General features: G+C 35.9%; 2 protein-coding genes across 3 annotated transcripts in view; both read left to right on the top strand.

Moving 5' to 3' along the window:
• Window positions 1-2535, top strand: part of ANXA4 (annexin A4) — a 78980-nt gene extending 76445 nt beyond the window's left edge. The window contains exon 13 of the mRNA XM_024133523.3: window positions 1439-2535. Coding sequence (XP_023989291.1) covers window positions 1439-1498 — 60 coding nt within the window. The 3' untranslated portion in view covers window positions 1499-2535. The remainder of the gene's footprint in view (window positions 1-1438) is intronic.
• Window positions 2536-5744: 3209 nt separating this feature from the next.
• The window catches only part of GMCL1 (germ cell-less 1, spermatogenesis associated), a 47390-nt gene continuing 28433 nt past the window's right edge, over window positions 5745-24701 (top strand). The window contains exons 1-8 of one of the 2 annotated variants that reach the window (XM_007113456.4): window positions 5746-6251; window positions 11735-11858; window positions 13652-13748; window positions 14846-14943; window positions 17306-17418; window positions 18381-18446; window positions 20178-20262; window positions 21868-21958. In XM_007113456.4, coding sequence (XP_007113518.2) covers window positions 5992-6251; window positions 11735-11858; window positions 13652-13748; window positions 14846-14943; window positions 17306-17418; window positions 18381-18446; window positions 20178-20262; window positions 21868-21958 — 934 coding nt within the window. In that variant the 5' untranslated portion in view covers window positions 5746-5991. Of the gene's footprint in view, window positions 6252-11734; window positions 11859-13651; window positions 13749-14845; window positions 14944-17240; window positions 17419-18380; window positions 18447-20177; window positions 20263-21867; window positions 21959-24701 lie in introns of both variants that reach the window. The other variant, XM_028496767.2, reaches the window with a different exon arrangement.

Below are 24701 nucleotides of genomic sequence, written 5' to 3' on the forward strand. Positions count from 1 at the left end.
CAAAAAAAAAAAAAAAAAAAAAAAAAAAATACTGATTGACTAGGGGAAACAGCACAATAAATACATTTACATTATATGTTTGTGTATATATAAATATGTTAATATGTGTATACACACACTCACACAACACTGGAAAAAATTAAAAATAAAGAATACATTGCCCATTCAATAAAAACTGTCAAAAGAAACAGAATAGAAAATATGTAAATAATAGAAAAAAGACAGAAGTAAGATTAAAAATGTAAGTTATAATACTAAATAAACTCTCAGGTTAGGTAAAAATATAAAATCCTACTCCATGCTGTTTATAAGGAACAATTGAAATACAGTGATATGTAAGAAGCTTTAAAAAAAAAAAAAGGCCAGGGAAAAGAACATTTGACAAAAGGAAAGCAGGGATTATACTATAAGTAAAAAGAAGAATTTAAGGGGAAAAAGCATTAAATAGGACAAAGTAATAAATCACTTTATATTGATAAAAGCAACAATTTACAACAAAGATTAAATTACCATAAAGCTTTAGTTGCCAAATAGTATTGCATTCAAATATATAAATAAGAAACTTGAGGCTCCAAAAGAAGACACTGATGGAAATACTATGCTAGATAGACTTTAACACATCCTTCTCTTTTGGCAGATCAATGAGACAAAGTATAAACAAGGGTGTATTAAGATTGATTTTAATAGATATACATTAAACTTTGAATCCCATCCCATCTTTTCTAGTGCCCATGAAGCACTAGCAAAAATTGATCTATTATTTAGGCCATGAAAAATTCTATGTAAAAATTATAGCACCTTTCTGGAAGGCTATTTTGCAACCCATATTAAAAGAAAATACATGATCATTAATCTGGTAATTCCCATTTTATGAAAATTTATCCTGAATACATCATTTAAAAAATGCACAAAAATTTATAGTATGTTTATTGCAGCAGTGTTTATAATAGTGAAAAATTGGAAAAAACATAAATATCCAATGGGGGGTGATCAAATAAATTATTTTACCTATGTACAATGGAATAGTCTGTAACCATTAAGGAATGATGTTGTGGAAGAGTATTTAATAAACTAAAATAGGGAAATAGGCTATAGTAAGTAAAAAAGTAGAATATGGAAGAATACTACAACCTCATCACGTAGGAATCTATATCCATAGAAAAAAGTCTGGAAGGATATGCAAAAACCAAAATGTTAGACAGAGTAATCTCTAGATGTTAGAATTATAGATGATGTTTTTATATTCTTTTATGTCTATTTTCTACATTGAACAGGTGTTCTTTTTATAATAAAAAATAACAAATGTCATTTTAAAAAAAAAAAAGTCTCCAAGAAAGATCCCGGCAAGACTGAAAAAGTTAACCTAGATGACTTTGAGCTGTGTATTCTATTTTAAAACCCATTTATCTGACTGTAACTCTGCTTTCCTTGTCCCCAGGGTGATACTTCTGGAGACTACAGGAAGGTACTGCTCATTCTCTGTGGAGGAGATGATTAAAATAAAATCCAGAGAGGATAGGAGGATTCCCTACACTTCGAATTTTTTTTAACTTCATTTTTCTACACTGCTATTAGCATTATTTCAGAATGGTTATTTCCAATTAAAATGCCTACAGATGCCTCCTAAGATATAGACTGTATTATTATTCACCTATAATTACTCACTGTGATGCTTTAAAGCTGTACTTGCTTTTCAAAGCTTGTAAAACCTAAAAGGAGATTGTAAATTAGAAATAAGAATGTGCTCCATGTTTTCAACAGATTTCTTCCCTGTTTGTGTTTCACAGAAATTGGAATATATTAAATTATTTCGTATTTTCTTTTTGGTGAAAACTGTTGAAATGGAAGACTGGAAGACTGTTCTAAAATCACTTTTCTTCCCTAATTCTATTTTTAGAGTGGCTAGTAATTTCTTGATTTGAAATTGCGAGCCTCTAGTTAGTAAGAACATCCAATTTGCTATTTTACATGTCATAGTTTGAAAGCATCCACAGATCTCCTTTGTTTAGGTTTTTCTCTAAAGTGTTAGTTGATCTTTACTAAGTTTGGCATTAGAGACTTCCTCCATCACATCTTATGTTACCATCTCTTAGTCTCTCCAGGTTAAAGTATACCAAACTCACCAACTCTTCTGAACGAATTCAATTCTAAGTGTGGTTATACAGATCATATATGTCTGGTTACCAAACATAAATGCTGAACATTCCACAATATTATGGTTAATAATAATAATAACAATATAATAAAATAATAATAATGGTATTGATCGAGCTTGAAGATGAATGTGAAAGAATTGTGTCAAACTGCGTATTCTGGTGATGGTGTAGTGCTCTGAATTTACTTTTACTTAAAGAAAAATGTTTGTGCCCAAAATTTTTAAAATCATTTTCAATTTTGTTGATTTGTAGTAATTTATACTTGCACTGTGCCTTTCAACTCTAGAATTACTGTAAAGGTGTACTTGGATTTAATTTAAAAGTTCAGTTTGTATACAACATGGAAAAATAATTTCAATAAAACACGGTGCCTTTCAAATGAGGTGTATGCTATCTCTGACTGACTTTTCTGCTTGTGAGTTTTTTCATCCTGGACTCTGAAAGGAGATATTTTTGAAGGATTTGTGTTACTCAATTTCTATTAGAAAGTACAACATTAGGAAAAATAACATATTTAATCTTATGTACCTCTACTGCTGTAAAACTAATGTTCATATATACCAAACACTACTTAATGATATAAAATAGTATATTTAAGTTATCTCTGGAAATGAGTGATGCTCTCGGTTCTAAGTAGAACATTCATATTAAATAAGAATATTTGTCTTCTTTTCTCATTCTATAGTTATTTGTTGTATTTTGATGGGTGAAATGTAAGGATTTGTTTCTACTTGCCTATTACAAGTGCTTGACTACTGCTGAAAGCTATTTACATGAATACTTAGTCATTCCAGTTAATTATAGGAAATAGTACTGCTGCTTCAATACCTACCCAGAAGAGTATGGAATTTCCAAATTAACGTTATTTGGCTTTGGAAGCATTACAAATTTGGGGGGGGGGTTATCTTTAAATTATATATGGCTTAGCCAAAATTTTAAAACAAATTGCATATGTTGATGGGAAGTTTTCTAGAGAGTAGGTTAAAGCCACCCTGGAGGAATGACTGCTGTATTGAACAAGCATGACTTTGTAATATAACTAGGAAGCAACTTTGTTTTTTTTCTCCCACTGTCTATTTACATTTATTCATTGGGTCCAGTTCTTCTCCTGTCTTTAGATGAAAATTCAGATAGAGGATAGGGTCATGACTTTTCTGGCCATTCTTAGGCTTTAAAAAGTCCTACCATAGAACCATGTCATTTCAGCAATTAATGTTTTCCGTCAAAATTCCAAACTTCATTTACAGTTGAGGCTTCTCCCCTCATTCAGATCTGGCTTATTGCCAGCAGGAAGCTGGAGCTTGGGGAGGGTGATACGGTGGGCTTCTTTTCTTTCTTCACCTAGTCTTCCTTCTAGACCCTACCTTCCCCTCCCCAACCTAGCAGAAGGGAGGAGAGTACATGGGAGCAGGAAAGTTCTTACCTGTTAGTGCTGTGGTGGTAGATGATCAATGCTGTGTGAGCCTGTCAGATGTTTTTTGTTTTTTAGTTCTGTCAGATGTTTAAAGCTGATTCTTGTTGGCATTCTCCTGAGTTCCTTTACAACTCCATCACCAGTAAAATACTCATCTTTAGTTCCTTTGGCAAAGCAAATGCAGTTCTCCTTTTTCAGCCCCTAGGAATTCAGGCTCTTTGTGCTGAAGTCTGTTTGTCTTTCCACCCAGGCCTTTTAGACAGGATCTAAGATGATTCCATGCTGGCTGTCTTATAGTGGCCCACATTTGTTCCATGCGTATCCTTTGTGCTGACAAATTCTGGGCATGCAGGCTGATCCCCTAGCAGCAATCATTTTCTGCTCCTCCCCTACCCCCTACCTCCACCAAGCTGCCTCAGCCAGCCTCTCTCAGTTCAGACTTCTCAGAGTAAACTGGGATGCCCAAATCACATATACCGCTGATGGGAGTATAAACTGGTGCAGTCATTTCAAGAGAGCAATTTGGCAACGATAATAAAGTTGAAAAGTTCCCAGCAAATTCACTTCTGGGGATCCTATTTGGTGACTCTCTTGCACATGGTGTTCAATGCTGCCCTATAAGAGCAGTAAAGTAGAAACAACCTAACTCCCTCAGTGAGGGAAAGGATAAATTTTGGGTGTCACACAAGAGCAGTGAAAATTAACTATAGATTTGTTAATTGAATAAGTCTCAAAAGTATAATTTTGAGAGAGAAGAAAGGTGCAAAATGATAGGTATGAATGATTCCATTTAATTTACATGTCTAAACGTGCAAAAGAAAACATATTGCTATGGGTACACGTATAAGAACGTGCATGGGAATAATGATATACACCATTCTGAGGATAGTGGTCACTAGAGTGGAGGGAGAGAAACAGACTGAGATGGAGAGGGAGCTTCTGCCTATCTGTATCGTTCTACTTAAAAGAATTAATCAAAACAAGTATAATACATTGAAGTTTTTATTAAAATTTAAGTTATACTTGTGGTGATATTTATCATATTACTCTATTTGAGTAATTCATTATAAATATTTCATTTATGGTATTTCATTATAAACATTTTATTTAGAAAGTAGCCGAAGGGTGATGAACCTAGGGGCAGGACAGGAATAAAGACGCAGATGTAGAGAATGGACTTGAGGACACAGGGAGGGGGGGAAGGGTAAGCTGGGACCAAGTGAGAGACTAGCATTGACATATATACACTATCAAAAGTAAAATAGATAGCTAGTGGGAAGCAGCTGCATCACCCAGGGAGATCAGCTCGGTGCTTTGTGACCACCTAGAGGGGTGGGATAGGGAGGGTGGGAGGGAGACGCAAGAGGGGGGGGGATATGGGGATATATGTATACATATAGCTGATTCACTTTGTTATACAGCAGAAACTAACACAACGTTGTAAAACAATTACACTCCAATAAAAATGCTAAAAAAAAAAAAAAAAAGTAGCCGAAGGGAATCAGGGAGTGAAAGCTGACTGTCCAGGGTCCATAGCAATGGCTGCAAACTCCAGGTATACACCTATTATTTCTTCTCAGACACCTGTAAATTTTGCTTGGGTCTCCAGAAGGCACTTTAAAACCTGACAGTCCCGGTTCAGACCCTATTCAGACACCCCACTGCCGCTGGGAGGGAAGGAAAAGAGCGCATGGAACGGTTGCCATAATCAGTTAAGGGCAGCGGAGAGGTGCTGCTTAAGAAACCCGAGGGCCTAGCAAAGCTTCACATTCTAGGTCCTCCTCTGTTGGAAAGCCCGCGCAGGGCGTGACCCTAGCACACGGTGAACTCCTCCAAAGATGACCCCAAACAGCTCTGTCTTTTTTGCCCCTTGCCTAACACAGGGCCCGGCAGACATCTGGAGCTTAAGGAACCTTCGCAGAAAGAACAAACGAGGTGGAATTGCTGATCTTGCTAACACAAAGGGGTGTATAAAGTAATTCTAAAAGCTAGCCCGCCCCCAATTCAGTATTGCAGGTGGGCCCAGCCGACCTCACAGCAGAAAGCGCCAATCTGCACACGCACGTCCCCGCTCCCGCCCTCATCTCATTCTGCGCAGGCTCCACCCGTGACGTACACGCGCCTTCCCCCGCCCCTTCCGGAGGCTCGCCGTGCGCATGCGCCCTACGGTCCGCGCTTTATTGCGAAAGTCAGGGGGTAAGGTCCTGAGGTCCGCGCGCGTTGCGCGGCCAGACGCGGCGGGCGTGGCGGAGGATGGAGGCGGTAGCGTCGAACACAACGGTCGGGGCTGCCCGTGAGAAGGTGGCGGTGTAGACACACGGGCTACGTGGAGGCCGGCGGGGGTGGCCGGGCCATGGCGGGAGACCGTTTTCGTTGGGCTCCCTGAGGTGCGCTCCCTGAAGTCTCGGCGAGCCGTGACCCATGGGCTCGCTGAGCAGCCGAGTGCTGCGCCACCCGGGGCGAGCCCGAGCCCAGCAGGAGCCGGGTTCTGGGGCTGGAGGCTCGGCCTGGAGGCCGGAGAGTGGTGGCGACGCGGCCGCCCACGGCTTCTGTTACTGTCCAGGCAGCCGCAAGCGCAAGCGGAGCAGCGGGGCCTTCTGCTACTGTCACCCCGATTCCGAGACAGACGAGGATGAGGAGGAAGGGGACGAGCAGCAGCGACTCCTCAACACCCCTCGAAGGTACGTGGGGGGACGCGCCCGCACCTGTTGGGCGGCTCCGGCGGCTCGGCCTGGGGACGAGCCCGGTGCCCGGGGGGCTTCAGGGGCTGCGGCGCTCCCCAGCCTGTGAAGAGCGGACGTGCCCTTGACGGGGTAGACCTGGAAGCCGGTCCGAGGCAGGGCGGATGGGGAGCACCTGGGGAGACGCCCGGTATTCTGGTTTGTAAACCACAGACGCCGCCAGGGTGGTGCTACAGCCCCAAGACGAGACTGAGAAACGCCAAACTAGAGCTTGCGCCTCATTAAACCTTAGACAGGGCCGGCCGGCTGGCCCTTCGTAATACACCTTGGTTCTCTCTGAGTGGGTGGCAGTAGAATAAGTTGTTTTGCATCCGGCTGCCTTCTATGGTCCAAGACATGTAAATTTAGGCTCTGAAGTGGGCACCCCTGTTGTCGTCCCACAGTGGAAGGGAAATGATTACAAACAGGAGCTCTCGCTGTACAGGTGAAATTTATCAGTAGTGTGTACATTTGTTCCTCACTAGGAACCGAGTCTTTCAACGTCTCTAGTACTCGAAGTCGTTGACCGTGGATATATAAGGCAGCTTGCTTAACCTTTTTTAGAAGAGGTGAAAAACGGAATATTTACTTGTGAACTAAAATGTAGTTTATAAATGGAATAAATTTTCACATAAAAATATCTGGTTGCTCTTTTTTTAAAGGCCATCAGTGGGTCATATAGATGTAATTTTTTAAGCGAAACTTTGAAAGATTCTAAAATTTTATGCTACACGTGTTACATATGTATTGTCAAATAAGAGTATCATAAACAATCTCTGTTAGTAGTTTGATTTATAAATCCTTTCATACAGTTTTATGTATGAATGTTTATATTTACAAAAATGGACCCCCACTTCCAAACTGTTCAGTTACCTTTTTGGAGAATTAGTATTTTAAGAGCTCAGATTCTGAGTTCTAGTCTGTACTTTGCACTTAATAGCCTTATTTCCTCATATGTAAAATGGAGATATTAATACTTGCCTTATAGGACTTGACAAATATTAGAATGTATGCGATGCACAGTGCCAGGTACGGAAGCACTCAGTAAATATTAGGCCTCCTTGATGAATTGGCTCCCCTTATCTTTACAAAATGTAAAGACACTTACATTCTTGATAATATAGCCACTGCCACTTTCTTTTGATAAGTGTTTAAATGTTACATCTTTTTCCACTCTTTCCCTTTAAACCTGTGTCTTTAAGTATCTTGTAGACAGCATTTAGTGGGGTCTTGATTTTTTAAAAATCCAATAGGATAATCTCTGTCTTTTAATTAGTATTTAGACCATTTGCATTCAGTGTCACTATAGAAATATATATGTCAGGGTCCATTTGAAAGAAATCACACACTAATTTGAACAGGGAAAGTTTAATATAACCATTATTAGGAAGTAACAAGCGATTAACTACTAAAGGTAAGTTACTAAGGTAAAGAGATCTCTAAAAAATACAGGAATAGAGGACATAGGGAGCTGTCACTACTTCTAGGACTGAGACAGAATACCCAAGGAAGGAACAAATTTGGGCTAGGACCACCTTTCCCAAGCTGAGATTCAGATGTTGGAGGAGTTGTGGCCCACTAGATGGTAGAGGAGTTTGCTAAGATGTGGAAGGCCGAGACTGGCAAGCAAGAAACTGCTCGCTGGTGTGCCAACAAAACTAGCTTGGAGGCTGTCTGGTCCACGAAGCTGAAAATATTAACTGTCTGGACCTTTACAGAAAAAGTTTGCCAACCCCTGAACTACGTGAGTGGAGTGGAATGGAAAGCCTCTAAAGCAAATTTTTGTTAGAAAATGCATGTCAGAGTCTATCTAGTATGTGTTGTATCAGTACAAGATACCTAGTTTATTCAGCTCAGCATGGATGAAGGGTGTAAGAAAATCTTGTATGTTGGCACTAATATGCTTCCTGAGGTTGGCTCACGTGCACTTCCACCTCAACTAACAACTCCATGAAAAGCCTTGGCCTCCAGGCCCACCTTCTACCTTATACCTTTTGTCAAGTGCATGTTTTACTTTTACGTTAACAAGACTTAAAACTCAACTGTTCTGCAAACAGATCTTTAGTTTTTCGTCCATAGGTTGTCTCTAAAAATTGAAATCTAGTAAACAGTTAGTTGTTGTTATAGCTATGTCAATATTGTTCACTGCAGAGTTAAGTAGTGTGCTAGGATTATAAATCATACTTCTTGGGTCCAATGTCACAACCCCTTGTTTTTCTCTTGGGAGAAATTTTCTAACCTCATAATTAAATGGAATTTTTTTTTTTTACATTCCATCAAGTTGGGCCCTATTTTCATTTGTAGCTTATTAGAACAATACTCTTTTTTGTATTGCTTTTTTATTTTCTTAGACTTTCTGACTGCCTTCCCTCCCACCCCCGCCATTGACAAAATAATAATATTCCTTCATCATACCTTCAGATTTTTCTCTTTCCTAATACACTTGTATGGAGTCCTTCTTCTCTAAACCCAAGACCTCCCTCCTGGGTCCCTCCATCCTCTTGTTCCAATCTGGATCCATTGCTCTCTAGGTCTACACTTATCCTGGGACTTACTTTGACTCTGTCTCTGGATTGGATCCACAGTTTTCTGTAGCCTGTGTCTTTTTGTTTCTGAACTCATTTGAGGGAACTACATCCTCAAATATTTTCCTAAGAAAGGTGCAAAAGAAGGTAATTTGTGCTTATCTAGTTGTAAATTTAGTCTCTCACTTTAGTCATCTTTTGACTGGGTGTAGAAATCTAAAATAACTTTTGATATCTTTGATGGTATTAATTCATTGTCTTCTAGCCTACCATACTGATGAGAAAATGTGATGCTGGTCTAATTCTCTTTTCTTTTTAGGTGACTTTTTTTCTCTCTGGAACTTTTGGAATTTTTTCTTTGGTATTTTGGAATTTAACTAGAAGGCGCTTAACTGTAGGTCTTTTAATGGTCTTGGTAGTTGGTGGATCCTTACAATCTGGATACTAGTTTGGGGAAACTTTCTTCTGTAATTCTCTTTCTCCTGTTATCTTTGTTTTCTCTTTCTTGGACCCCTCTTAACTGGATTTTGGATTTCTTGGGTTGTACCTCTTTTCTCTTTTCTTTTTTTCTTTTCTAGGTCTTTTTTGCTTTGTGTTCTGGGAAATTTCCTTAACTTTCCCTTTTTTTTTTTTTTTTTGAATTTCAGCAACTGTGGTTTTGGTCCGGAAGATCTCTTTTTTTTTCCCCTCTTGTTCTGAGTAATACTTTAGCTTAGCATCCTATTATTTTATAAATGTAGTAATCTTAACTCTCTAGATGTACTAGTTATAATTAGATTGTTAGAGTTTTTTTTTTTAATTCTATTTTCCCTAAATTATATGTTTCCACTGATGCCAGTTTTTCTCTTTTTTAAAATAGTCTTTAATGCTGTTAATTTCCTCATGTTGAGAGATCCTTGGTTGTCTGCTTCAGAATGAGTCACTGGTGTGTGTGTGTGTGTGTGTGTGTGTGTGTGTGTGTGTGTGTGTTTTGAGTAAATAGATCTGTTTCTGCCGGGCCTTCCCTTTGAGTAGAAAGACTGACTGCTAAGTTGGATATGGGTGGGACATGCTTTGTTTTAGAGCAGAGATTCCCAAGCCTTATTGGTTCACAGTGCCCTTAGTGTCTCAGTAATTTTTTTCATGGCACCTCTGTTGCTAAAGAAATATCTCATAGTTAGGTCCAAACAACTTAATAGTGTAGATTGCATGGTATCTGAAAGATGTTGCTGTGATTTCCTTTAATTTTGGAATATTCCACATGCATCCCTGAGTTTGCTGTGGTGCTCCAGGTGCTTTGGCACACAGTTTGGGAACCATGATTTAGGGTGAATAGGTTGAGAGCTAACAGGCTACAGATTCCTTAAATGCCAGAATGAGGATTGCTTTGTCTGGGGCACCATCACCTACACCAAAGTCTTAGATCTTCCTGATAGATTTGTTTTGTTTCTTTCTAGAAAAACCTTGGAATCTCTTTGTATAAGTTATCTGTACTCTGTGTTCATAGAGAGTGGGGGAGGCCATTAGGGGAACAAGTTTCCCCATTTTTTGCCTCACTCCTCACTTCTACCTTCTGTTTCCCTTGAGACCTCATCTTCCCAGCCCCATCCCTACCCCCCACGGTTCTGAAGGGCAGATGGGCTTCAACCTCCATCCTAGACCGTGATATATTTTGGGCTGTGGTTGTCACTGCTCCTTTCCATTCCAGTTTATTTTCTAACTTCCAGATCCATGGAATTCTCTCATCATGTGATAAGCCCACCCTCACCTTTTTCCTGTTGTGGGTTTATTCCTTTCTGTACTTTTAATCTTTTCATATAATTTGGGGAGAGTGCTGTCAGGAACTGGAAACTACATTGTCTCATTTATTTCTTACAGTAACCCAATGAAGTGGATAGTAATATCCTCTTTTCACATCTAAGGTAACTGAGCTGTGGTAGTAGAGCTGGGACTCAAACCCAAGTCTGTCTGCACTGAAGCATGTGCATTTTTTACTGTCTGTTGGGAAGAGGTGTTCAATACACTGATTTAAGACACCATCTGAAACAATTACTTTATTTTTTAAAAAGATTTAAAAAATTTACTAGGAAAGCTATCAGGATTGGCCAGGAATATAAAAGATATTGATCAGTCTCTGCCTAGGGCTTTACTTACCTACTGAACCATCTTGAGCAATGATTGTCAAACTTAAAACAAAAATAACAATTCTTCCTTTAAATTAAATCTTATGCACAAATCCAAGATGTTTACAAATATAATATATAATGCTGCTCTGGTTGAAGTTAGATGGGATGCCCAGAGTTCACACCTCGGCTCTCCCTGGTGGCCCCTAAGACACTTCTCCATTGAGCATAATTTTGAAAACCTTTGGTCTAAGGCTGCAAACCATTTGTCCAATGTGGGGAAAAAGACATTTTAAGGAGTTTAAGAATAGTTCGATACTAAAACAAGATTAAATGTAAATTATTTTTTAAATTACTTGTGTAGGTGAAATTTTTTTTTTTGTTCTTCATTTTGTAGTTGCATAGCAGTATTATTGCAACTGTATTACATCATCCATAGTGCTGGTTACTAAATAAGGAAATACGCAGAAATCACCATGTTGACTTTTCTTTATTGAATAGGTAATTCTCTTAGTTCAAAAATCAGAAATTGCAAAAAGCTGTATAGTGAAAGGTCTCCCTTCCACGCTGCCCCATCTATCCACTATTCCCCCTCTTGGGAATAGAGTACCCCACAGATAACCACTATTATTAGTTTCTTATGTACCCTTCCATACATGAGCACATTTGAATATATAATATCCCTCTATCTTTTTATACAGTGGACAAATTGGTTCTATTTAATAGAAATTGAGCAAAAGGAGTATTTTGAGTTACAGGCAAAATCAGTAAAACACTCAGTTTTACATATATGTAACATTTGCATTTCTTTTAACAGGAAAAAATTGAAGAGTACATCCAAATATATTTATCAAACATTATTTTTAAATGGTGAAAACAGTGACATTAAGATTTGTGCTCTAGGAGAAGAGTGGAGTTTACACAAAATATATTTATGTCAAGTAAGTATTTTATTTTTCTATATATTTGAGTAACCAAGGTAGTCACTTAAAACAACTCACACTCTTATAAGTCTTGTTCTTTCTCATTGCATTTCACAGTAATCTTTCGCATGAACATTTGTTGTTTAAGTCCTATCTGATGAAAAGTCTTGTTTTGTAAGAGATATGGTGAACATTGTTAGTGAAAACTTAGTTTGGTCTAGAAAACAGATTTTGAGTTTTCATTGTTATACCAGCCTTTTTGTCATTACTCCAATAAGGTACTTACTTTGGTGCCTTCTGTTGATAAAAAGGGAAAAAGGGAAAAACCATTCAACGTTTAAGTTAGGATTGCTGAATTTGTTTATTTTGTATATGATTATTTCAGTTGGATAAATTCAGCTGAAATGTTGCTTTGTAGTTAAGATTGAATGTAAATGGAAAGTTCTTGGCACTTACTCTTCCCTCTCTCCTGGAAAATGCCAAAACCAAACCCAAAAAAGTATATGGACTAAGTCATTTAGCTGATATACCTGTTTGATTTCTGTGAAAATATTATTATCAGCCACACCATTTTAAAGATTCAGGACTTTCAGAATAAAAGAAAATGTTGCTCTGATGGCTCAGATATTTTAATCATTTATTCTTTCATCAAATCTGTTTTCAAGTCATTGGTCTAGTGAACAATTCACTTTTTATCCTATGGAGCTTATATTTTCCCTCTCCTCTTCACGCTATGACAGTAATTACTGGTAAGACGGTATAATATAAGATTTTTCAGTAGAAGCATTTGAAAGGAATTTTTTCTCTTACCCTTTAATCATGTTTTTTATTTAATTTTTTTGAACAAGTTTACTTTGCCTTGTAGTATATACCCCAGAGACTATATCAGAATACTGGTCTTAACTTGAGGACCTGGTCCATATCTTTCTTTTTGATCTCTGAAAGCACTTTTGTGAATTCAAGGGTGAAAATGCCTCTGTTAAGGCTTTCCCTCTCAAGAGAAACTGGATTGATCATAGTGCAAGACACATGCTAAATTATAAGTCCCCTGAGGACAGAAACGTCTGTTTTGTTTTCTGCTATATTCACAGTGCCTTAAACTACATACTCAGTAAATTTTTAAAAATCAGTAGTTAGTATTTGATCCGTTCCAAAGTAATTCTAGTTATGGGAGGTGCTATCTAGAAAGTAACTAAAGACTTAATCCATTCTGGTGTTTTTCCAATAATTCAGATTCATTCTGGAACTTTTTTATAAGATAAAACTAAACTTTGGATTTTCCCTAACTCCTTGGGGATCATCCTGTTAGTGTTGACTTGGGACTGGTCTGGACCCTTTATAGTCACTGAGATACAGTAAGGACTCAACAGCTTTTAGTTTTCTCTTCTATCTTCCTCAGTACATTATTTTGTATCCACGTTGTGTGTTGTTATATGTTTGTGAGAGATACTTAAATATATAATTTCTAAGCTTGAATTTAGAATGCTATTGAAAAGGAAAACATATTCATGTAATATACTCAGAAATTGTTTCAACTAAGTAAAGAGCTTAGTTGGTTCAAATAGTAACATAGGAAGTCAGTTCAGATAGTAATATGAGAATTTGGTTTGGTTTTCAATAACTAAAGTATTTTGATAAGCCTAATAGTGTCCTTATCTTAATTTCTTTTCCCCTATCTGGCAGTTTGTTTTCTCTTGAAATAATATGATGTGTTAGTTTGATAGAATAGTTGCTTAGAGTTAGAAATGGGAAAATAATTTGGAAGACACAAAAAGTACTGCATAAGTGTGTTTTTTGTTTTTGTTTTTAAGTCTGGCTACTTTTCTAGTATGTTCAGTGGTTCATGGAAGGAGTCCAGCATGAATATTATTGAACTGGAGATTCCAGACCAGAATATTGATATAGAAGGTAACCGCCACCATGATTACTATTATGCAAAAATCATAAAAACATAAACTTTGTATTCTTTTGACAGAAAATAAATATTTTCTTCTAACTTTGTTGGCTAGAGAAAAGCTCCATTTAACACCCTAAGGTGACAACTTTATATTAATTTACTCCATAGTTTATCAATTCTGTTCTACGTATCTTTAATCTATTTAGTCATGTCAGCCTTATCAATCTGTTTACTTCATGTTTGTAAATATGTCTGCCTGGGATATAGAGGATGTAGAGTGAAGGAAGGAGAAGTATGACCAATAAACAATAAGCCAATAAACATTATTCATTGATTATTCCCTATATATGAAGACCTTTTCTGGAAATAAGTATATGAATCATGTAGTCAGTATTGTTTTAGAGCTGTAAGGTCCTTAGATGAGGAAGCTGAGGTCCAGAGGATTTAAGAGACTTATTTTAGGTCTCAGAGCAGTTTAGTGAGCCTATATCAGACTGTAGGTCTCCTGACTCCTACTCTAGTGCTCCTGATCCTGTCTTTGATAGCTGAAGTGGAAGTACCCAGTACTCACCTCATAGGCAAACAGAAAAGAATATTTATAAAGCAAACCATGTAGGACATGCATGAGAATGGCAGTAGAGAAAAGGATGGACAGACTTAAATAGCTGTGGCAGCTGGGTGAGAGTGTGGCATGCATAAGACCAGGAGCTGTTCCACACTCCCCAGTGGTAAAGCACTGAAAACACCAGGGTTAAGATTATCATTGGGTCTGTGTAGTTGTACTTAATGATTGGTTTACTCAGGGATATCTTTATAAAACTTTTTCCAAGGGTGTCTTAATTCTGACCACTAACTAATGTCAAGATTAGATGTAGAAGAATCCAGCATGATTTGGTAGAACAGATGGAAATGTATAACATTGTTATTAAATTAGCATCCAATCCATAACCATTACTAATAGTTTAATTAATGATACTAATCTTATCCTTTTCTGTACATACTAGATTTAGACATATGTCTTAGTGTATGAAGACTGTCATTGTTATTTTTGTAATACTTTTACAGCTATAATTGTTATTTCATTCTACCTGTGTACTTTTGCTTTAAGCACTGCAGGTGGCATTTGGGTCATTGTATCGAGATGATGTCTTAATAAAGCCCAGTCGAGTTATTGCCATTTTGGCAGCAGCTTGTATGCTGCAGTTGGTAAGTATGCATAGTACTGAAAAAAAGGATCACACTTGTATCTTTGTTTCAAGGTATCTGTTCCAAAAACAATAATAAAACTTAGCTTTTTTATAACTTTTAAATGAAATGTATAAATATTCCATTCATGATAGTCACTTAAAATGTTTAATGAAAAGCAGTTTATTACAAATGAGATGGTCTCGATGCCTATGTAAAATGAATGCAAGCTATTTCTGTGTGGATATCTTAGAATGACTGTAATGTGGAAGGAAGGCACGTGTCTTAAATCCATTTACAGATTTCTATTCGTGAATGACTTATCTTGACTGTTTTAAGCAGGTGGCTTATTACTAATTCATATAGTTCATGGGTTTGGAAAACATTGCTTACTATGTAACTGTTTTCTTAATTATGAAATAATTGTGTGTAAACCACCTAAATGTATATAATCTATTGGTAGAATGACAGATTTGTTCATTCATCGGAAGTGTATTGAGCAGTGTGTCAAGCTAGGCATAGAGATACAAAGGTAAATAAAGATATAATCCCCACCTTTAAGAAGCTCACAATATAATGAGTGTGTAGAGTGGGGGAGGGAGAGTTGATATACAGACTCAAAGGTAAAGTAAGAGCTGTCCAATATTATAGATGTGATGATAAACTTTCTGTAGGATTTAGTGGATGCACAAAGTCGTTGGTTTAACCTGTTGGTGTCAAAGAAAGAAGTTGTGTTTGAGGTTGAGCCTTGAAAACTGAAAATGTATTTATCTTGTGAAGTAAGAAGAGAGGGGAAGGAAGAACATTTCAGACAGAAAACTAAGACCTAGAAATATGAAACAATGGAGGATTAGAGAATCTGAGTGAAACATAGATATAGCACAGAATATAAGAAGGGTTGGAGAGAGGGAGGCAGAGACCAGATCACGAAAGCCCCTCAATCAATACCTTTTAAGAAGTCAAGACTTTACATATAAGTACTTTTGGAAAGTTTTAATCAGGGGAAAGACAAAGTTGTATTTCAGAATGCTTTGGGAACATTGTGAAGGGTGAACTGAAGGAAAGATGAGTATAAAACTTGTTGCATTCCCACTAACAGCTGATTCACTTTGCTGTACACTTGAAACTAACACAACATTGTAAATCAACTATACTCCAATAAAAATTATAAAATAAATAAATAAATTAGAGAAATAATGATGAGAAAAAAACTCAAGGTATATTAACATTAAAAATTTGTTGCCACATCTAGGAGAATTATACTAGATATATTAAAATTACTTTACATTCCATTAAATATGAAGAAAATGAAAAAAAAAACCTATTGCAGTAATCCACGGGAGGGTCTAAATGAGGGTAGTAGCAAAAAGCATGGAGAGGAAAACTGGTTACTGGAGAGGTTAAGCAGGGATAATCCACTGGACTTGGTGACAGATGAGATATTATAAGGAAAGGGAAGGAGTCTAGAGTGGCTTCCAGGTAAGTGTAAAATCCCAATGGAGTCAACATTTTATTTTGATCATTTTTAAATTTAAGTTTCTTTTTATGTGACTTTTGTATACTGATTTAAGTATTAGTTAATAGCTTGCTAAATATCCTTGGCTGAGGTAATTTGATTTTGATAAATGTTTTGATCCTTTCAATACTTATTTCCAATAATTATACTTTATTTTTTAACTTTTAATCCTTTTTTGGTTTTGTTCTTAATTCGCTTTCTGCATTATCTTTATGATTTAACTGTTTAACAATAATACACTTGCATGATGAATATATCTCAGAAATTTGAGTAAAAAATGACCGGATCCTTTCCATATATTAAATAAAGTTAGCTATTTGAAATCTTCCATATAAACATTTTAGATTAAAAATTCAATGTAAGTTTTAAACAATAATATATTTGTTTTAGGTGTATTTCTTAGGTATTGATAGGTGTTTTAAACTTTAATATAAACTTTCTGATGATTCATATTGTTTACTTACCTAGCCTATCACGTGGTCATCTGACTATATAAAGAGGTCTTAGTTTTAAAAGAACAGGCAAAACAGACAGAATGCTGCTTAAATTTGGAAAGGTCCCAGAGAGGGGAAGGACAGAAAAGAAAGAGAATAGCAATATTCACGTCTGTCTTACTGCTTTTACTTCCTCCCTTCCATTTTCACTTCCAAGTATTTAGTTTAATATTTGCTGGATTTTTTTAGGTATTTTTACTGGACTTATAAAAAGACTTAGGTTTGCTGCACTTAATGAGTTTTCTTTCTTTTCTTTCTTTCTTCCTTTTTTTTTCTTTTTTTTTTTTTTACTTTTTAATATGTAAAAGCACATATTCAGAGCTTATTTTTCCCATGTGAAATGGGCCTTTCCAGTGCTTATTTATATTTACAGGATGGTTTAATACAGCAGTGTGGTGAGACAATGAAGGAAACAATTAATGTGAAAACCGTATGTGGCTATTACACATCAGCAGGGACCTATGGACTTGATTCTGTAAAGAAAAAGTGAGTTACCTTTCTTGTTTTTCCTTTTTTCCTGCTTTAGGGAATTTGGCTGCTTTGGTTTCTTAAGAGAATGTATAGCTATAAAAAAGAAAGAAAAGGGAGGATAAAATTTGTTATAAAAGGTCTGTATTTACATTTGGACTGTTTAGTAAATTCCTCAAAAGTGTGGTCTTTGTGATTGTGGGTGGGTTATACAAGCTTATAAAAACTATGGCCACTCTTTACAGCACATCTCTATTAAATTTTTTTAAGCAGTAGGCATAATAGCCATTACAGTCGTCCCTCACTATCCGCAGGGGATTGGTTCCAGGACCTGGGTGGATACCAAAATCTGCGGATGCTCATGTCCCTTATTTAATGGTGTAGTATTTGCAAATAACCATCCTCCTGTATACTTTAAATCATCTCTGGATTACTTATAAATACCTAATACAATGTGAATGCTATGTAAATCGTTACGTATACAATGTAAATGCTATGTAGATAGTTGCTGGCTTGCGGCAAATTTAAGTTTTGCTTTTTGGAACATTCTGGAATTATTTTTTTTTTTCTCCAATATTTCCAATTCTCCGTTGGTTGAATCCATGGATACAGAACCCGCGGATACCGAGGGCTGACTGTATATCAGTGCAACTACTGGCAATGTTTTTAATTCTTGAGAATTGCAGTACCCATTTTCAAATTATAAAGAAGGTAATAGAAGTATGTAAACCCCTTCATAAACCATTTAACACAAACTTGAAAATGAGGTTTTCTTAATTAGAAATGCTCTTTTTAATATAAAGGGAATATTCCCTTACTAACTGCTGACAAAAACAATACTAACTTTCCAATCGTTAAATTTAAAAATTTGCGCATGTCCTAGCAAGATTAATATTCTTTTTTAATTTTAACTGTAAGTACTACTTAATAAATCATAGATACATGATATATAAGGTAATAATTCCATGTTCTAATTTCAGGTGCCTTGAATGGCTTCTAAACAATTTGATGACTCACCAGAATGTTGAACTTTTTAAAGAACTCAGGTACTTGAATTTTAAATAACTTTATTATCATTTGTTAAAGTATGCAAGACATTTTTGTATAAAGTAAAAATATATTGCTTATGAAAAAGTGAACAATTTAATGAAAGGTATCTTGACTACATCATAAATTGAAAAAATGCTACACAAATTTCTTTTCTTTGTTGTAAATGATACAATGTATTTTTTGACTACTCCTTTAACCAATTTTAATGGAAAAATTCATTGCTGCTATAAAACTATAGAAAAAGGGTTACCTCACTTTTGCTGGGCTCCTAGAGAATCTAAAAGTTTATTTTTAAAACCATCTTTTCCCATTGAGAAATTACATTTGAGGAAATTGCTTTAAACTTTTTGCTAAGCTTAAGTGAAATTAAATTCACAATCAAGTTGGTCTTTTGAATTGTTTGCTTATTATTCCTTCCTTCTTTCAACAAATAATTTCTGAATGTCTACTGTGTGTAAAGGTACTCTGTTAAGGGCTGTGAAGGAGGCAGAGGTGATTATGTCATGGTCTCTGCCCTCTAGGAGCTTATTTGTAATAATGGAGCTAACTTATCTGCCCTGGGTTTGAGAAATTCAGAGTGGGAATGAACTTTTAAAGGCCAGTAGACTATGCAGTCACTTTCAGGCTTGCAGTTCCATGACAATGGTGCTTCTGAGACAAGGGTACAAATGTCCCTAGGAGTGTGGGGCATTCTGATGCAAATGTGCAAAACCAAAGCCTTAACATTGCATAGCTTACTGGGATGTCAATTTTAATGATTTTGGGGGGGGAGGTGTGGGGAGGAGTAGGAGAGAAGTAAACATTTTTATGTTTAAATACATTGTGGAATAGAGAGAATTAAGTTTCTTTGGATTTACAAGATGAAATACAAAAATTAACAGAAATGTTATTCTTATGGCTAGCCTACTCCTGGATTCCTGGGTCCTTTCCTTTCCTCTGCCCTTAAGAGGTACTTTGGTAGAAAAGTTTGAGAAGCATTATTCTACCAAAAAATCATCACCTAATGATATCAAGGCATAAACAAAGCTCTGCAGTATGTTTGGTTTAAAAGTCATTAGAAACACTTTTTCTCTTTTATAATTTCTCATTGAGCTTTTTCAAAAGGAAGATAAATCATAATGGTCATCTTAAAGCCCCAGATGCTCTTCTGGCTTTTTGTGGCTTAAAGGAAGGAAAGAAAAAGGAAAAAAGAAAAGAAAACAGCTAGTGATATTATTTCCATTCTAAATTTAAACTAACACATATTTCTTGATTTTAATCTTAACAGTAATAAAAACATGTTTTATGACTAAGCAGTGCTCTTAAGCCTGGAGGTGAAAGATAGACTTTGAAGTCTATCTTATATCTCTTTCAGTGAATTTTGACAAGTGTTTTTTGTTGTTGTTTTTTTTTTAATTGAATGAGGGGGAAAGAAAAAAGAGGAAGGCTGCCACTTATTCAGAGCATACTAAAACTTATCTTACTGGGACCTTGCTTTAACTTGATTAATTAGCACAGCAAAGCTCTTTGTTTCCTTGTCAGTGCAAGAAAAGACCTTTCACAGCATACTGTCTGAATTAAAAGTATCCTTATGTTCAGATAGATTCTTTGTCTTGGGCAAAAAGACGGATGTAATTTTTAATTCCACATTTTCTTTTGATAAAAAAGACTTAAAGTTTTCAGTTCCACCAGGGTCTTTTAGCTTGTGCATGAAGAGAGGCTCACTACTTCTATTTTATCTTTTCTAGTATAAATGTCATGAAACAACTCATTGGTTCATCTAACTTATTTGTGATGCAAGTGGAGATGGATGTATACACAGCCCTTAAAAAGGTATTTCCATAATATGATGTGTGTAAAGATATCCCCACTGCATTGCTTATAATAGTGAAAAGCTGGAAACAGCTAGTGTCCAGTGGTAAGGGAATGGTTATAAATGTGAGAAAAGTAAAAGTAAATATGCCAAAATGTTAAGAAGTCTTTATGTTTAGGGAGTTGATATCATGATTGATTTCAGTGGTATTCTTTATACTTTCCTCTCCTAAGAATACATTTCTGTTTTTTCCCAGATTTTTTTCCAACAGTTAACATGTTGTTATTTACATAATCAGAAATGTTAATGTTTTTCAGAAATATTTGCAAAATTGAGCTTTAGTTGAATTAATAACTCTATGATGAAGTTTTCACACGTTTTTCTAGAGAACGTTGAAATTCTTTTAAAGGTCTTTTGTACTTCAGGCATATATTTCACTTCATCCTTTTGAAAGGTTTCAACATTTTTAATATAATTTTGTTTTCACAACTCTCTGAAGAGACAAATTGGCTATTACTCTTGATCTGTAGTTGGTAAAACTTAGAATTCTTACAATTATTAAGTGGCAGGCTTGAGGCAGAGCCCAGGTCTGTGAATTCTAGTCCATTGCTTTTCCCACTGCATAATTTTGCCTTTAGCCTTTTGTCCCTAGCTAACATCGGACAAAAATGTAGTTGAGTCTACACTCACAGTGTAGTTGAGTCTATACTAACGTGGTCGTGAAATCTGGGAATAGTCACCTTCTAGGTTATATCACTGGGATTGTTTGTCTTATGATAGAGATGAGACTCTATTACTATTTTTCCTCAGGGAAGTTTAGTAACTGTGTTAACCAGTCGTTAAAGGAGGGTAGACAGTCCGCTTCTATCTCTGAGCCACTGGTAGTATTCATTCTTTCCCGTAATTATCGATGAATGCTTACTATGTGCCAGGCACTGCTCTAAGTATGTTACACATATTAATTCTTTTAATGTCCTTTGACATTGACATATTATCATGCTTATCTTACAAATGAAGAAATTAAGGCCCAGATTACATAGTGGTATAAATTTCCCTAGCTATTAAATGACAGGGCTAGGATTTAAAAAACAGTAATGCTCTTCATTACTCTGCATACTGTCTCAACAGCAATAAGACAATAAGAAACAATAAGCCAATAAGAAACTCCTTTTTCCCATATTTAATTTCTTTCTTTTATAATCTCACGTAGTATGTAGTGAAACTGAATTAATTGGTGAGTAGAACAAATTAGTATATTTTATATATATAGTATATTATATATATAATATACATAATAGTGTGTGTACACACACACACACACACACACATATAGAACATTTACCTTTTTAATACTATAACTACAGTGTGTTTGAGACCATAAGTACTTTTCAGGGATTAGTTTATTCCTTATCATATACTCATCTAGTTTTTATCTTTGGACCATGATTAATGCCATTATGAATTTAAGACGTCTGAGCATATCATGATAGTTCTACTTCCTTCAATTGCTTGTAAAATGGAAATTAAATTTTTTAGGTATTAGGTTTTAAGGAAGCAGTTTGAAAATGTAAAATCATAAACTAAATGAAGTCTTGTAATTTTTTTAATTTATTTTTTTAACCTAGTGGATGTTCCTTCAACTTGTGCCTTCTTGGAATGGATCTTTAAAACAGCTTTTGACTGAAACAGATGTCTGGTTTTCTAAGAGGAGAAAAGGTATGCCTGAAATTTTTATTGAGAACTTGTCTTTTTTGTTTTAAACTGAAATTTAATTAAAATCAGGCCCTGATGAACCTAGGGGATTTTAGAGCTGGAGAGGACCTTAGCAATGATCTAATTCAACTCCTTATTTACACTGAGAGTATTGAGACTGGATAAAACAGATATAGAAAAAACAAAATGTTAATGGCCCTCAGATGCAAAGAAGTGGATAAAAATCATAATCCTTAGTTCACGATTTTCGTAGTTCACTGTCATTTTTGGTCCATGCATGGCCACCTTTTTCATTTTTTTAAATAATGTATTGAACCTCAGTGAACTAATCTTCAAGTACTAGAACATAGTAACTTCAGTCTGCTCATGTGCTTCTTTCCTATTGTGTCCCTCTGACTTTGCTTTTAAAAACTGTTTAATGTTACGGCATTTTGCACGTCTTAACATGAATGCGTGACATAGTGATGTGCTGGTAAGCTGCCTCTCTGAAAAAATAATCACTTATTTGTAGCATTTTTTTAAATTTTCATGATACAAATTCTCCCAGCATGGCTAATTTCAGGCTACTAATGTGACACCACTGAATGTGGAGTTGGGAAGAAATGCATACCATCAGCTCCTGTGAGCCAGCATAAGCCAGATCCAGCACACCACTGGACAATATATCATCCTGTTTTTTTGTCATTGAACTATTTCATATTGATTTTCATTTCCTTGAAAACTAAGGAGATTGAACACCTGTTTGTGTGTTTATCGGCCATATGTTTCTTCTTCTGTGAAATGTCTGTTCAGGTTTTTTTCCTATTTTAATATTGTATTTGTCTTTTCTTACTGATTTGTCGGCATTCTTTATATATTCTTGATTCTTTGTCATAAGTGTGTGTTGCATGTATCTTTCAGTTTGTAGGGTTTTTTTTACTTTTCTGAAGGTGTCTTTTGATGAATAGAGGTTCTTATATTAAAATTTAGTGCTCTTTTTGTCTTGTTTAAATAAATTTTGAGAATTATTTTATGTAGTGAGATTTACTAGCTAATTATTTTTCCTTCAAGCTCATGAACCAAAAATGTGTAAATGACCATATCAGTAAAATCTAACTTGATTTGCTTGAAGAACAAAATGCTAAACTTCTGTCTTAAACTATACTTTAGAGCTACATTATGGCATTTAAAGAGGGATTTGAGAAATTATAAAGGAAAAAAGTAGAGGAGAAAATTTAACTTAAAAAACAGAGGTAAAAGCTGAAAAAGAGAAGGATGGTGGAGAAGCTAAAAAGGCAAAGGGGATCTTCCCTGGTTGTCTAGTGGGTAAGACTCCATGCTCCCAGTGCAGGGGGGCCCTGGGTTAGATCCCTGGTCAGGGAACTAGATCCCGCATGCATGCCACAGTGAAGATCCCACATGCCACAACTAAGACCCAGCAAAGCCAAAATAAATAAATAAATAAATATTTGGAGGTGGGGGACAAAGGGACTCAATGGAAACAATAGATGTTAGGTAAATGTTGACATAAATTTATGTTCATTTGAGCTCCAGTTGGATTAAACTGCAGCAGTCCATCAAGAGAGAAATTATTCTGTAGCCTAAGTGACAGAAACTAGAATAAGAAGCTGTGGTCCCCTTCTGGTTTCCCCACTCCAGGCTATCCATCCCAGCCTCAGTAGTGTAAAAGTATACATTTTAAGATAACTTTTCAGGGAAACGTTTATTGCATAAGGCAAAATGTATGTCTGATGCCCTTGTTTTTCAGTGAGGACTTTATAGGTTTATTTCATACAGTTTTTAAATTATAAAAGTGATGACTACTCAGGAAATAAGACCAAAAAAATCACTCATGGTCCCGTCACCCACTATATTTTAGTATATTTCTCTTAGGTTTTCTTAATTATTTGACTTTGTGGATATATATATGGGTCAGGACCATCAGAACAATAGAAATGTAGAAATTTTTCTGCACAATTATATGTAGGGATTGCTTCTTTTATTTACTATCCTTAATAGCAACAAGGCTGAGTCCACTGCCATGGGTATACCTTGTAATAGAGAACAGGCTAGGGATTATGTACAAGTCTCTGCTTGATAGCAGTAACTCCAGATCTTTCCTTCCCACTCATGAAAGCATATTAGAATGCAACTGAGAGTATTTTTAGAAATAACCTTAAATTCTCCCTAAAAGAAAAAATTGATAAACTTGAATTATTTTAACAATAAATACTACCCTTGTGTTGCAAATCCATGGCTACAGTGTCTTTGTATCTTATTTTGTATTTTAATAGAGAATTAATGTATTAACTAGTGTTCATCACATGTAACTAAAGCATAAATTAGAAAGATCCCAAGAAATGTTCCATGTCCTGTGTATCTTGTGAAGACCCTTGAGTGAGGCATCTGGGCTCTAGAGTTCCACTGAAGTGGTGGAATTCTGGAAAGATACCTGAATCCTAACCACCATTCTCAAGCCTTCTTTTCCCATCTTGCTGTACTGTAAGCTCCAAACTCCAGAAAGGTGTCAATTGAATTCCCAGCCCAAGGGTCTAATTAGGATCAAAGTTAATTTCCTGGGGCTTTTTTCTAAATCTCCCCAAGTTTTTTATCCACACACCCAAAGTTTATAAAATCCTTGAAAACTTTGAAACTAGCTTATTTGTATTCTAATAGACGTGTGTGTGTGTGTCCCCCTGCCCATAAAAACATGTAGGAATAAATAAATTGATTTGAAAAGAATGGCTATTTAATTTAAGCTGTTTTT

The sequence above is a fragment of the Physeter macrocephalus genome, chromosome 12, assembly GCF_002837175.3.
Source record: "Physeter macrocephalus isolate SW-GA chromosome 12, ASM283717v5, whole genome shotgun sequence".
In the NCBI taxonomy this organism is placed as follows: domain Eukaryota; kingdom Metazoa; phylum Chordata; class Mammalia; order Artiodactyla; family Physeteridae; genus Physeter; species Physeter macrocephalus.